This window comes from Thamnophis sirtalis, unplaced genomic scaffold (genome assembly GCF_051295495.1).
Source record: "Thamnophis sirtalis isolate CommonGarterSnake01/CBP01778 unplaced genomic scaffold, rThaSir2_p1.2 scaffold_9, whole genome shotgun sequence".
NCBI classification, from domain to species: domain Eukaryota; kingdom Metazoa; phylum Chordata; class Lepidosauria; order Squamata; family Natricidae; genus Thamnophis; species Thamnophis sirtalis.
Genome location: NW_028261389.1, coordinates 24,100,132 through 24,113,793, shown reverse-complemented (window position 1 = coordinate 24,113,793; position 13,662 = coordinate 24,100,132). Strand labels below are relative to the sequence as shown.

Genomic DNA, 13,662 nt, shown 5'->3' with positions numbered 1-13,662 from the left:
CTCTGCTATAAGGAGAATTTAACTTATTGTCCAAATTCAGACACTGAACCTTGCGATAAGATAATACTACACAATAAAGAAATTCTCCTAATCACAAAAAAAACCCCACCACTTTCTCTGAGATGCAAACTATAGCCAATTCATATCTAATCACTTCACAAATATTATTTAATTCAGTTTGGTTTTTCAATCCGAACTGTGTCCTTTTGTACTCTTCCTTTCAGATTGCAGCTAGATCAGTGTTTCTCAACCTTTAGCCACTTGAAGATGTGCGGACTTGAACTCCCATGCTGGCTGTGGAATTCTGGGAGTTGAGGTCAAAACTTGAGGTTGAGAAACACTGAGCTAGATCAAAATAATCAATATCCTAAATTGCTTCCCAAAAACTACCCAATACCATAAATTGGAAAAGAAATGTTCTACTAATTTCATAAATTGAAACCTAAAAAAGTTCCATTCGTCCTAATCAAGTCTTTGTATTAAGTCAAGAGTTGTTAAAGATAATCCAACCCTATTTTGGAATGATCAATGTGCAAAAAAAAAGCATTTCTTCCTTTGTGGTTAAGTTCCCAAGCCACAAATCACCCAGGACTCAGTTGAAGCCTCATGTAAATTACTGTATTTGCCTTCAGCTCCTTTAGCTATGAACTGAAGTTTTATCATTTTGAACAGTTAAAAAAGGCAACAGAAACATATGTGAAATTAAGGGAAGGTAGTATAGTGACACAACAGAAGTTGCTATATTAATTTGCTTCAGTCCTGAAAAACTGACCCTGAACATGTCTGTTCAGAAAATAGATATACAGTATTTCAACGGGATCAAGGACATACAAAAAACATATTCAATAATATCTAGCACCGTTAGACTGCAAAGCTGAATCAGTGTGATGTGAACATGATATAGTTAATTAAGTTACAAATGATCCACAAATTCAGAGGAGTCATTCTCATGAATCAAAACCAAACCCTGGTTAATGTCCACCAATGAAAATGTACACAGTTGTGGTCACTCTGCTGAAAATCTACTGCCTTTTTCCTTATCCTTATTTCCTTATTCAGCAACACTCATGTAAAACAGATCATCTGAACTGGCTGCCCAGAACAAAATAAAATGTAAAACAAATGGTCCAGTTACATATTTCTTGGCTTAATGCAGCATCTCAATTAATGCAATTCTACTGAATAACCTGAAATAGCTGTCAACATTTAGCACTGGCAACATTATTCATCAGCTCTTGAGGGGAGGTGCAATGGCTCAGCAGTTAAAGACACTCTGTTTGTCAATTGGAAAGCTGACAAAGCCTGGGTTCAAGACCCAAACACTGGGTGACAGGGTCAGGGTAAGCTCCCGTTATTTGCCAAAGCTCCTGCTAACCTAGCAGTTCAAAAGCATGCAGATGCAAGTAGATGAATAGGTACCACTTAGGTGGGAAGGCAATAGCATTCCATGTACCTTGGCAAAAAGTTATGCTGGCCACATGACTACAGAAGTGTCTTCAGACAATGCTGATTCCCTCGGCTAAAAAACTAAGATGAGCACCACCACCTAAGAATCAGACAGGACTGGAAAGGGGAAAGTTTTATATATAAATGGCTCTGTGTGCATATGTTCCAGCATAACTCTGGAACACCTTGAGCAATTTCAACCAAACTTGGTACACAGATGACTTACTCTCTGGAGACAAATACTGTGTGGGGTAAGACACCCTAACACCCCTCGGATATGTGTTTTGTTAAGATGCAGCCTGTTGTGCCTTTGAATGGCTTCTACTGTACAGCGCAGTGGAGTTGCCATGGTAATGGCTTCACAGTACTCTACAAGGGGCTCTGGTAAAGGGGGAAATCCAACATTACAAATTACATTTTGTCAGGACATTTTCTCCCTATAAATAAGTGCCCAGGCAATGCCGGGGTGTCAGCTTGTAAGGCATATATCAGAGAACAGGATCCATGGATTTTTTTTAAATTCTGACACATTTGAAGATAGAAGAATCAGCTATAATTTATGGTTGAAATTTGTGGTTGAAAGTACAGGGCCTCGGGAATATGCTGTCTTCATTAGAGCAGCCACTTATACAGCTTACCACTAACTTTCCTGAGGTAGAGAACAAATATAGTTGTGAAAGAAGATGAAAAAAGAGGTGAAATAAATACCTGCAGAAACGCAATTCCTAATCACAAAGACAAATCCGTAACAATGAAAGTTTTAACCATCTGCCCTCCAGATACACACTACCAATCATAATTCAAAACCTTTATTCCTCCTGATTATTCTTTTTTAAGTCAGAGTTGAAGCCCTTCGGTTAGAAGGTGTCTTTCTATTTTAAAGAAAAGCATGTCATCCACCTCAAAACTAGATTTTCCCTAGCTATGTGTGTGCATAGATCTCTCTATTTTTCAAAAATTTGCATTTTATAGTTTTCTTAGGGGTATATTTACCAACTAATGAAATGTTTGTGGGCAGTCTATCCAGCAAAGGATATTAAAAAAACCAGTTTTCTCCTCAAGGACAGAACATAGAACTTGCTCTATTTGCAGGAAATCATTTTCCTCCTGGAAACATCGGAGGTGTACTCAGCTCATTGCAAAGGGTGTGTGATTCATTCATTAAGAGCCAGTACCCAAAATGTGGAAGGCCACCGCAACCGTTTAGGACAGGAGGTTCTTTTGGGGAGAGGGAGGTGAACCAAGACAAGACATATCATTCTACATCCAGCCCACCTTTTAATCTAATTCTGCGGCAAAAAACAGAAGGAAGTGAAAGAAACCTCACATGATTATCTTCCACAGGCCTGCTATTTTCAAACAACTGCTTTTAACCAAGAGCCTCTTCCCATTAGATGCAATTTGCTTTAATTCAGAAGCCGACTCCAGTCATGGAGATGCATTTCCATGTTCCTTTTAAATGTTGGGCAAAGGTTCAATTCACTAAGTCAGACCTGTATTATTTGATTGCAATTGATTCTCACAGCAGCTGCTTCAGCCAAAGCTCTTTGCTTTTTTCTCTCTTTAAACTCTGGGGAAATTGGCTGCCACCCTCAGGCTAAACTGCCTTCTTTTACAAGGTCAGACTACGCTGACTGAGATAAAGGCATACGGTTCTTGTTCACTTCTGTATGTTTAGCGAAGAATTATCAGAGCTGGCTAGAAAATATAATTTTATTTAATTCAGAGATTGCTTGTAGACAGGAAAACAACTTGATGCCACAGTAAAACAGAATGGTTCTGTTCCCAATAATGCAGAATCTCTGGATCTAGGCTGCAAAAAATATGGATGGCTATTAGATTATAGCAAGTGTATTCTCGGTGTCACTTTGGTATCCTGTAGGAGTTTTCACATTCTTATACTCAAGGCTTGTTTTGTTTACAACTCTAAGTTTTAGCTTAGCATATTGTATAAATCCCTTCTACTCTCTTCCATGTGGCACGTGTCTTTAGAAAATGTAGTTAATTGTGATCTGCTGGTCTTGTGATTATTATTTTTTTATCATTGTTTTGACTTGCTTTTCCCCTTCTCTCTCTTTCTCTTAAAGCATAGCAATTAAAAGTATTGGAGCAGGCAAGAGATGATGGATAGATGAATTGTCTTTTTTTGTTGCGGTTATGATTTGCTTCTCCTTTTCTCTTTCTCTCTTTGCTTATCACTTCTTTTCTTTAGGCAGGTGACATGATTACAAGTTAGATAGGAAAGAAAGAAAGTATCTTTTAATAAAGGGTGACATGATTAACAGCTAGAATAAGTGATAGAAAGAAGAGAAGAGAAGAGAAGAAAGGGAATAAGATTTTATATAAAAATGTAGTGTATACATTTTTATATAATAAAGTGGAAGTAATAATAAGAGAAAATGTGGTACAATGATAGATTGCAACCTAATATAAAATGTATTTTTATTAGAAATACATAAGTTGACTGAATGTAACAATTATTATACCTTTATTAGTTTTATCTGTATTATAATATATGACACCCAGGTGCCACACTGTTCACGCATTGATTTGATATATTTATAAAAAAATTAATAATAATTTTTTTAAAAAAGGAAACTGAGTTAACTGTGATCTGCAGGTCTTGTGAAAATAGCCACAAGTGATGGCCTAGCATATTAGTTCCATCATGTATGTACTAATACACAAATCTATAATATTTCCAAGAACTGGTTGGTTGGTTGGTTGGTTGGTTGGTTGGTTGGTTGGCTTTGTTTTTATGAACACTGTAAAAATTTTAGTTGCAGAAGTAGAAAGGAATTAAGATTACTCCAAAACATTTTCCTGCCTCAGACAAAGCACTAAATATTTCATATTCCACAATATTTGGATATTTCTCTGGGATTCCCTGTGAAACTTTTTTTTAATAATGGTCGTAGAAAAATATTCTCCATCACAAGCAGCACCTCACTGTCTTCTAACTGATGGGAATGACTACAAGAGCCTTGAAATTAGTAACAGTCCTTAACTGCTATCCTTAGCATCTGCTATTACATGGCTCAGCTTAAACACAGTCATTGGGCTCACACAATAAACTAAGCCAAAACCAAATAAAAAACTAAGCCAAAACCAAATACACCACTTCATTTTAGCACACTGCATAAACTGGGCAGTATAGTGATAAATTATAATTAATGGTTTAGTGTGTTACATAAACACAGCTGAGTTTATTTAATAAACTATTTTTAAACAAAACATCATTTAGCATATTGTGTGAATCAGGTCGAGGTCTGTAGAATTAGGAGCGTTAAAAAGTAAGAGTTTACTATGTTTGAAAATGCACTCTTATACAAATAGGTAACAATTGTATAGAGACTTTAGGGGTTTTTTTTTCCATAGTCCTCCAATGACAATTTGTATGACTGTCAAAGGCATGTCACTTAGTGCAACTGCAGCTCCATTATCTGAACTGGATGTTGCTAAGTGAGACATTTGTTAAGTGAATTTTGTCCCATTTTACGACCTTTCTTGCCACAGTGAATCTCTGCAGCTGTTAAGTTATTAACCTGGTTGTTAAGTGAATCTGGCTTCCCCCACTGACTTTGCTTGTCAGAAGGTTGCAAAAGGTGAACACGGGACCCCACACAGGACACTGCAACAGTCATAAATATGAGTCAGTTGCCAAGCATCCAAATTTTGATCATGTGACCATGGGTATGCTTAAGTGGGAAAAAGAATCATGTCACTGTTTTCAGTGCCTTTGTAACTTTGAACAGTCACTAAATGGATTGTTGAGGACTATCTGTAGTTCACAGATCTGCCGGGACTAGATACTAGGGTGAGAATTAGAGAATGTAATTGCTCTCTAATGCACTTTAGAGAGCTTTCTAATCCATTTTCTTCCTAGAATCTTTTTCATTTAATTGGCCTTTAAGTATAAACTTTTGCTTAGAGATTTCCTATAACAGATTCACCAATATTCTCATTCAAACCAACTGTTCAAGTGCTTCGTCACATCTTTTTTAAGGCTTAAGATTCCCAGAGTGGAGAAGTCACTACTATCTTTCAGTAGTATAGTACCTAAAGACTGGCTGTTGATCTCTTTCATGGTTATAATATGTTTTCAACTATCTAAGCCCAGAACCATAATTTGCTTCTCCTAAAGAGAAAGCTTGCATTGTTGCAATGGGAAGCCCTCCTTCTGGAGTAATTTTAATCATAAACGTTTTCATTCAGACTCTGTAGGAGGAAGAAAAGAATACATTTCACTGCATGTTTTGATTGCAGTGATTTTTTTATTTATTTTTTTGCTAAATGAAATGTTCATGTAAGGAAGTGGATACTGCTACTCTATATTTAACATTATCTCTCTTTTGGCTCTCACTCTGGTTTTAATTTAAAGAAAAATAATCCAGAATTAGAGGTAGATAAATGGTCGGCAACAGCAAACTGTGTTCTGTCTGCCATGTCTGCCCAGCCCAACTGGGAAAAAGAAATGTGTTGGTCTTTTTAGAATATTAGATGACTGAATTGCTTAGGCACAAGCTTCTTGAAACAAAAACGATTCCCCTAAACTCCCAATTTATACCAAGCAGAGAGCAAAGGCAGAATTCTTCTAGGTAATCCATCATTTAAACATTGTAGGACATCGACCATGACACCCAACTGCCTAATCTTTCGCTAATGAGAAGGAGAGAGACTGCAGAAGAAATCTCCCCCATTTGATTAGTCAACGTAATCACAGAGCTGTTACTTGGGCTTGCAAGGTGACAAATGTTACTGTAAGAGAAGTGGATTCAGTGAGAGAGTTGTCTCCAAATAGCAAGTCAAAAATTTTGAGAAAATTTTGAGTACATAAATGAGTTTTTAAAATCTGAATGGAAGAACTTATGTGATGGGTAGGATCTTTGGGCGATGAGGTAGCGTCTTTTGGATGCCAGCATGGTGACTCAATACACCAAATAAGAAATACACACTGCAGTCATTAACATAACTACTGATTACTTCTGCTAGTCCTTAGTTGTTTGTTTTTCATTATACTATGCCACGGGTGTCAAACTCACCGCATCACGTTGCTGTCACATGACATTTTGTAACATTTTCCCCATTCACAGAACTGGGGTGGGCGTGGCTGTGCATGATGCATCCAGCCTGCAGGCCGCCAGTTTGACACTCCTGTACCAGAGGTGGTATTCAGCCAGTTCTGACAGGTTCTGGAGAACCGTTAGCAGAAATTTTGAGAATGAGTAGGGAATGGGGATTTTGCAGTATCCTTCCCCTGCCATGCCCACAAAGCCACACCCACAGAACTGGTAGTAAAAAAAATTGAATCCTACCACTGCCCTGTACTACACCTTCTTGAAGTGTTAAACAGGTAACACTTATTGTAGATGACGTCCCAATGTTAGGATTATTGTAGGCGTCGCTCTAATTACTGGGAGAAAGTATGTCACAGTCTCATGAAGAAGGGATGACATGGCCAAACCAAAGAAGCAAGGAAGTGAAGTTTGATGACACAGTTACTAACAATCACAATATCTAAAGCAAGAATACATTGTAAAGCAAGAACACTTGAAATGAAATGTAGGAAACTGAGCATTTAAGAAGTAAACAAACTTGAGTGTTTGTTTACCCCAAGTGAAATTAACCAGTAAATATGAGTTAACATGATGAGCTATGCACTTTGACAACAACTGCCAGTTGCTGCAGATACAGTGGTATACAAATGGGAGAGACCTGTTTTGATCTACGCTAGCCAAAAATCAGAAGGAATCTAGTAGAACCTTTTGTTAAGCTTTTATTAAAAGCAGTGGTGAAATTCAATTTCTTTTCTACCGGTTCTGTGGGCGTGGTTTGGTGGGCATGGCAGGGGAAGGATAATGCAAAATCCCCATTCCCTCCCCACTCCTGGGAGAAGGATATTGCAAAATTTCCATTCCCTCCCCACTCCTGGGAGAGGGATATTGCAAAAACTCCATTCCCTCCGCACTCTGGCCAGCCAGAGCTGGTATTTGCTGGTTTTCCGAACTACTCAAAATTTCCGCTACCAGTTCTCCAGAACCTGCTGAATTTCACCCCTGATTAAAAGGCATACTATTTTGTGAAGTACACCTCACTTCCTCAGATTCATTGAGTGATCAATGGATATAGGTTTTAAATTAGGACAAGGTGGGAGAATAAAGGGAGAGGAAGACAGGTCCCAACTCATCTCAGTTTAAATTTTGCATCAATGTAGTTGCTTCAAGCAACATAAACCAGACTCTAAATATATGGGCACTTCCAATAGTATGTCGAGTACATGTAATTTACTCATCCAGATAATCCAAGTGTAAATTGCATAGCAGTTCATGGATTATTGAGGTGATATATATGGATCAAGTTTAGAAAATTAAAGAAAAAGTTGATCCAGCAAGTCTTGACTTGAATTGAACTTCGAGTCAGAATCTAAGATCAATATAAGGAAGAGATTCAGAACATTCTAGTTATAATATGTGAAAGAGAATATGAAAACCTATGAGAAAAAAATAAGAGTCTGTATGAAAACCACATTTTTTTCTAAGCTGATATATACAGCTCAGAAAAATAGGTACTGAGAAAAGAAGAACAAGATAGATGGTTTCAAATTAGGCATTTGGATATGGTTAGTAATACGGTAGTATCAGGGGTTGCAAGATAAGCCAACAAACTTGGACAAATAAAGACTGGATATTTCCTTGAGGTGATGGTGAGCAAGCATAAATGCATGCATTTTGGACACCTGATTTAAGTGAATGATAGTCAAGAAAAATGACTGTGCTTGGCAAAAAATGAGCCAAGGTGGCGCAGTGGTTAAAATGCAGCACTGCAGGCTACTGCTAGATCAGCAGGTCAGCGGTTCAAATCTCACCGGCTCAGGGTTGACTCAGCCTTCCATCCTTCCGAGGTGGGTAAAATGAGGACCCAGATTGTTGGGGGCAATATGCTGACTCTCTGTAAACCGCTTAGAGAGGCCTGAAAGGCCTATGAAGCGGTATATAAGTCTACTGCTATTGCTATTGCTATATTGAGAGAATTAGAAGAGCAAGGCAATGGATCAAGTGATGGAGAGGATCATGTCCTTGGAACACTACAGATTATGGCCAAAGGCAAGTTGAGATGTTAAGCATTGGATGCTCAAGAATCAATATGTGATAGTTGCATCTCATGTTGTAATGCTGCTAGTCATGCATCCATCCATCCACCCACCCATCCATTTACCGTACATCTATGTACAGATCTACAGTACATTTTAAATCTCATGCATGATTGAGAAAGCAGTATCTGTTTTCAAACAGTATTGAAGGGATCTATGATAAGCTATCACGTGAATGCACATATATCTTTCCTCATTTTCAGCATATCTGCCATGTTGGCTTAGTAAATCATTAAATGAATGGTTTTTCTATATCAAAATCTATTTTTATGTTCCTCTTTTTGATTGTCACATTGAAATAATCCTCTGCACATATCTAAAGAGTGTCATGCGATGCCCTGGATCCATGTGTTTCAACCAGCAGGGTGCCATGGAACATAGGATCCATTATTATTATTTTTATTTATGCACTTCTAGATTTGACAATGGCTCTTTTTTAATTTCTCTGGCAAACACGTTTAGATTTTGAAATGTGGATGCATACCAACTATCAAAATTTGGAGAGTGAACTATTGTTTATTGATTTCATCTGTGACAATAGATGTGCATAAAAATCAACAGCTTATGTAAAGTTATATATCTGAGATTTAGGTTGGTTGTGGAGTGGTAGCACAATGAATGATTCATTGAACTCCCCAGTACAGTGTATGAATGTGCGTCTTTTGAAAATATTTGGGAGAGGCACGGTTTCTATGATTCATAAGGATTTATGCCTCAGATCCGCTCTGATTTAACTTTTCATATAAAATTATGAAAATTAAGAATATGCACCTCAGAATCTTCTTCCCATAAGGTCCAAAAACAATCAGATCAGCTGAAATTTTTTAAAAAAATCTATTCTGTTTTGCATCCCACTAGAATAAAAAATAATTAAAAGTTGTGATTTTGTTCTTTTCGTCTGTTGAGAAAGAAATGGGATTTATAGCTTCGTGGTATTTCAGGCAGGTATCATGTAAAAATTTAGAGCATCCATGCTTCAGAGCCACATTTTGAAACCATCAATGTCAGATATCTATGGAGCTTCACAGGTAATGGTTGTTCCAAAAGTGGGTGTTTTTTTTTTTCAAAAGACAACTGGAACTTCTTTGGTTTTTCCTTGAAGATGTTTCGCTTCTCATCCAAGAAGCTTCATTGGTTCTGACTGCATGGTGGAGAATACCAGGATTTAGATTCCTTGAAGATATTTGGTCATTGGCACTTTCTGAGAGTCGTTGAGGCCATTTGAAGGTTTATGAAGGGACAGCCCTTTCAGCAGTTCCAAAAAGGTTTCACGCCCATTTGCACTATTGAGGTGACCCTCGGTGCACAGATAAACCTCCAAGGGGCATCAATGAATCTCAGAAAGAGTGCTAATGACCAGATGACTACAAGGAATATAAATCTTTCCATTCTCCACCATTTAGCCAGAACTGAAGAAACTTCTTGGATGAGAAGCGAAGTGTCTTCAAGGAAAAACAAAGGAAGCCTAGTTGCCTTTTGAAAAGGCAACTTTGGGACATGTCAGTGTCAGAATTCATCACAATAATTATGGCTCAATTCCCTGCAGAAAATTATGGTATGGCTTTGTGTAAATGTCACCAGAAATTGTGAACTGCAGTGAAGCTCATTGGCTCAATTCCATGTTTTTCCACCACAGTAGTGCCAAAATATCTTAGGATATATAATTGTGATGGCAGACTGACTGCTGTGCCAATCAGTAAGATCTAAAGAAATCCACATTTTGCCCCATGCTGGCACCAAAAATAATTGGATCTGTTATGCTTAAAACTATGGTTACGGCATGGTCCCCAGGTAAAATTATAAGAATATTTTAGGAACTACATCTCAGATTCCAAATAGTTAAGGTACCCTCTGGACAGATGGATATGATATGTGAGAAGACAATAGCTTCGTTGGGTCTCATGTAGAAATTATGTGAATCCATAATTTAGATCCACATTTTGTACCACAGCAGAATGAGAAACTGTTTGTTCCTGATTTTGTTGCTGATTCCATGCAAACAACTGTGATCTACCATTTGAGTGTGGTTTCCTGTGGATTCTTTATAAAAAATTATGCAACTCACAAAAACTCAAGTCTGAGTTCCACATGTTTTTGTTATTACTGTGTCAATAATTACCATGTGATAATACATGTGCTCGGCATCTCCCATACAGATCATGCAAATGCGTTGGACTTTTTAACTGCACAAGGAACATATGATGTAATCTCGATTTGTTAGGACTTTTGAGGGGAATCCCATGTAAGAATATTACAGGCTGGATTTCAGGAAGCCAACTTTTCTCCAAACCTTCTCTCCCCAACCCCCAATCCTAAATTCGAGCCACGAGAACTTAGTCACTAGGGCTAAGTTATAAATCCGAGGAAAACAAAAACAGAAGAGCCATGGGACCAGAAACACAAAGAAAATTCCTGAGATGAGTGAGAATAACGTTAAAATACCCCGCTCCCATAACTAGTTGGGAAGTTACTTTCAAGTCCGATGACGATCGGGCTTTATTCCAATGTCCCGCTCGCGATTTAATCCCCCCCCCATCTACTGGGGGAGGCAGTTTGCTCCCACCCACCCACTCCAAACAGACGAGAAGGTGAGATCCTGCCGGGTTTTCGCTCCCAGGCAGGATCGCAACCCCAGGAAATAATCCAAAGCAGTTTAAGAGGAGCCTCCGCGTCCGTTCTCCTTCCCCATCCTCTCCCAGTCGCTGCCGCCGTAGCTGAGAATGCCCCCCTCCGTGCACATGGCCAGCAGGGCAAAGAAGAGCCGCCGCCGCCGCCGCCGGGAGCATCCTCAGACTCGCCTTCTTCTTCTTCTTCTGCACTAGCAGAAGCAGTCACCGCTACCGCCGCCCTCCTTCTCCCTCGGGACTTGATCGCAAGAGATCAAGACCGCCCCGATCACAGCTCTCTCTCTCTCTCTCTCTCTCTCTCTCTCTCTCTCTCTCTCTCTCTCTCTCTGCTCCCCTCCCTCCCTCCTTCTCTCCCTCCCTGCCCCCCTCTCATTCTCTCCTCCCTCTCTCTCTGCTCCTCTCCCTCTCTCCTCTCCCTCCCTCTTTGCTCCTCTCCCTCCCTCCTTCTCTCCCTCCCTCCCTCTCTTTCTCTGCTCCTCTCTCCCTCCTTCTCTCCCACCCTCTCTCTCTGCTCCTCTCTCTCCCTCTCCCTCTCATTCTCATTCTCTCTTTCCCTCTCCCTCTTGCTCCTCTCTCCCTCCCTCCCTCTCTTTCTTTCCCTTCCTCCCTCTTTCTCTCTCCATCCCTCTCTCTCTGGTCCTCTCTCTCCCTCCTTCTCTCCCTCCCTCTCTGCTCCTCTCTCTCCATCTCATTCTCATTCTCTCTCCCCCTCCCTCTTGCTCCTCTCTCCCTCCCTCCTTCTCTCCCCCTCTCTGCTCCTCTCTCTCCCTCTCTCTCCCTCTCCTCTCTCTGCTCCTCTCCCTCCCTCTCTCCTTCTGTCCCTCCCTCCCTCTCTCTGTCCCCTCTCTGCTCCTCTCTCCATCTCTCTCCCATCTTCTCTCTCTCCCTCCCTCTCTGCTCCTCTCTCTCCCTCCTTTTCTCCCTCCCTCCCTCTCTGCTCCTCTCTCTCTCTCTCATTCTCATTCTCTTCCCCCTCCCTCTTGCTCCTTTCTTCCTCCCTCCCTCTCCCTCTCTCTCTCTCATTCTCTCCCTCCTTCCCTCTTTCTTTCCCTCCCTCCCTCCCTCTCTGCTCCTCTCTCCCTCCTTTTCTCCCTCCCTCTCTCTCTCTGCTCCTCTCTCTCCCTCTCATTCTCATTCTCTCTTCCCCCCTGTTGCTTTTTCCCTCCCTCTCTCTCTCTCATTCTCCCTCTTTCTCTCTCTCCATCCCACTCTCTCTGCTCCTCTCCCTCCCTCCCTCCCTCCTTCTCTCCCTCCCTCCCTCTCTGCTCCTCTCTCTCCACCTCCATCTCATTCTCTCTCCCCCTCTCTCTTGCTTCTCTCTCCCTCCCTCTCCCTCTCATTCTCTCCCTTCCTCTCCCTCTCTCATTCTGTCCCTCCCTCCCTCTGATCCTCTGTCTCACCCTCCCTCTCCCTCCTTCTCTCCCTTGCTCTTCTCTCTCCCGTTACCTCGCTGCCTCCGTTTCACGCAGCCTTCTCCGATGCCCTCCACCTGCGTGGGCCGAGGACGCCGGGGCTGGCAGCCCCTCGCATCCGCGCCAACCCACTGAAGTTCCTTCTCCCCCCCCCCCACTCCAGCCCCAGCTTAACTCCCCAGCGCGGTGAGGAGAAAGAGGAGGACACCGGCAGCACCCCCTCCCCTCCTGATCACCTCCACCTCGGGTCCAACTCCAGGGTCCCCGGAGAAGCCCTGGACAGGACCGAGCAGGCAGCTGTCCTTACCTGGATGCAACATACTTTGGAAATAGAAGATGACGAGGGCGAAGGATCCCAAGCAAGTGACCAAAACCATCCGACAAATCCGATTGATCCTCATTACTTCCAGCAGCGCCTGCTTCATGGCTTTGTCCCGGCGAGAATACTGTAGGTAGGTGGCGGGGAGGAGGGAGACCCTCACCCCGCAGGCTCTTGCCCAAGAGTTGCGTGACGGAGGAGCCGGAGCGCACGACCGCAGGGGCGAGCGGCAGCCTGGGCAACCGGCCGGCTTCTTCGGGGAAACTGGGCTGGCGCGATGCTGGCGGCGGCGGCGAGAGCTCCCCCCTCCTCCTTCCGCTGCTGCTCTGGAGGATGCCTCGGACAGCAGCAGCTCGCAAGCGCTGCTTCATTTGGCTGGGAGCTAGTCCTAGCCTGGGGTAAGTACCACTCGACTTAGATTGAGGGGGGGAAACCATGTGTAGCCTGCGGAAGGCCCGCATCACCTCCGAGAAGGTCGCCTCGGAATACCATTCGACTCACCCTACTGGAGATATATGGTCGCGTCCGACTGTTTCCCCAAGCCGCCTGGCCGCTTTCTTCGCGGTCCTAAAGCCTCCTGAGTCGTAGACGGATGCAGTGCGCTGGCTGAGGTGGTGTTGGTGGTCTCGGATGGTGAGGAGCATCTCCTCCTCTCCCGTCTGGCCAGGTGAAAAAAAAGGTTTTTCTGGGGAAAGGTGGCCATGCTCT

General features: G+C 41.9%; 1 protein-coding gene across 2 annotated transcripts in view; it reads right to left on the bottom strand.

The window, feature by feature from the left end:
* Window positions 1-13,298, bottom strand: part of CHST11 (carbohydrate sulfotransferase 11) — a 201,494-nt gene extending 188,196 nt beyond the window's left edge. The window contains exon 1 of one of the 2 annotated variants that reach the window (XM_014076146.2): window positions 12,943-13,298. In XM_014076146.2, coding sequence (XP_013931621.1) covers window positions 12,943-13,060 — 118 coding nt within the window. In that variant the 5' untranslated portion in view covers window positions 13,061-13,298. The remainder of the gene's footprint in view (window positions 1-12,942) is intronic. The other variant, XM_087723089.1, reaches the window with a different exon arrangement.
* Between the last annotated feature and the right edge of the window lie 364 nt (window positions 13,299-13,662).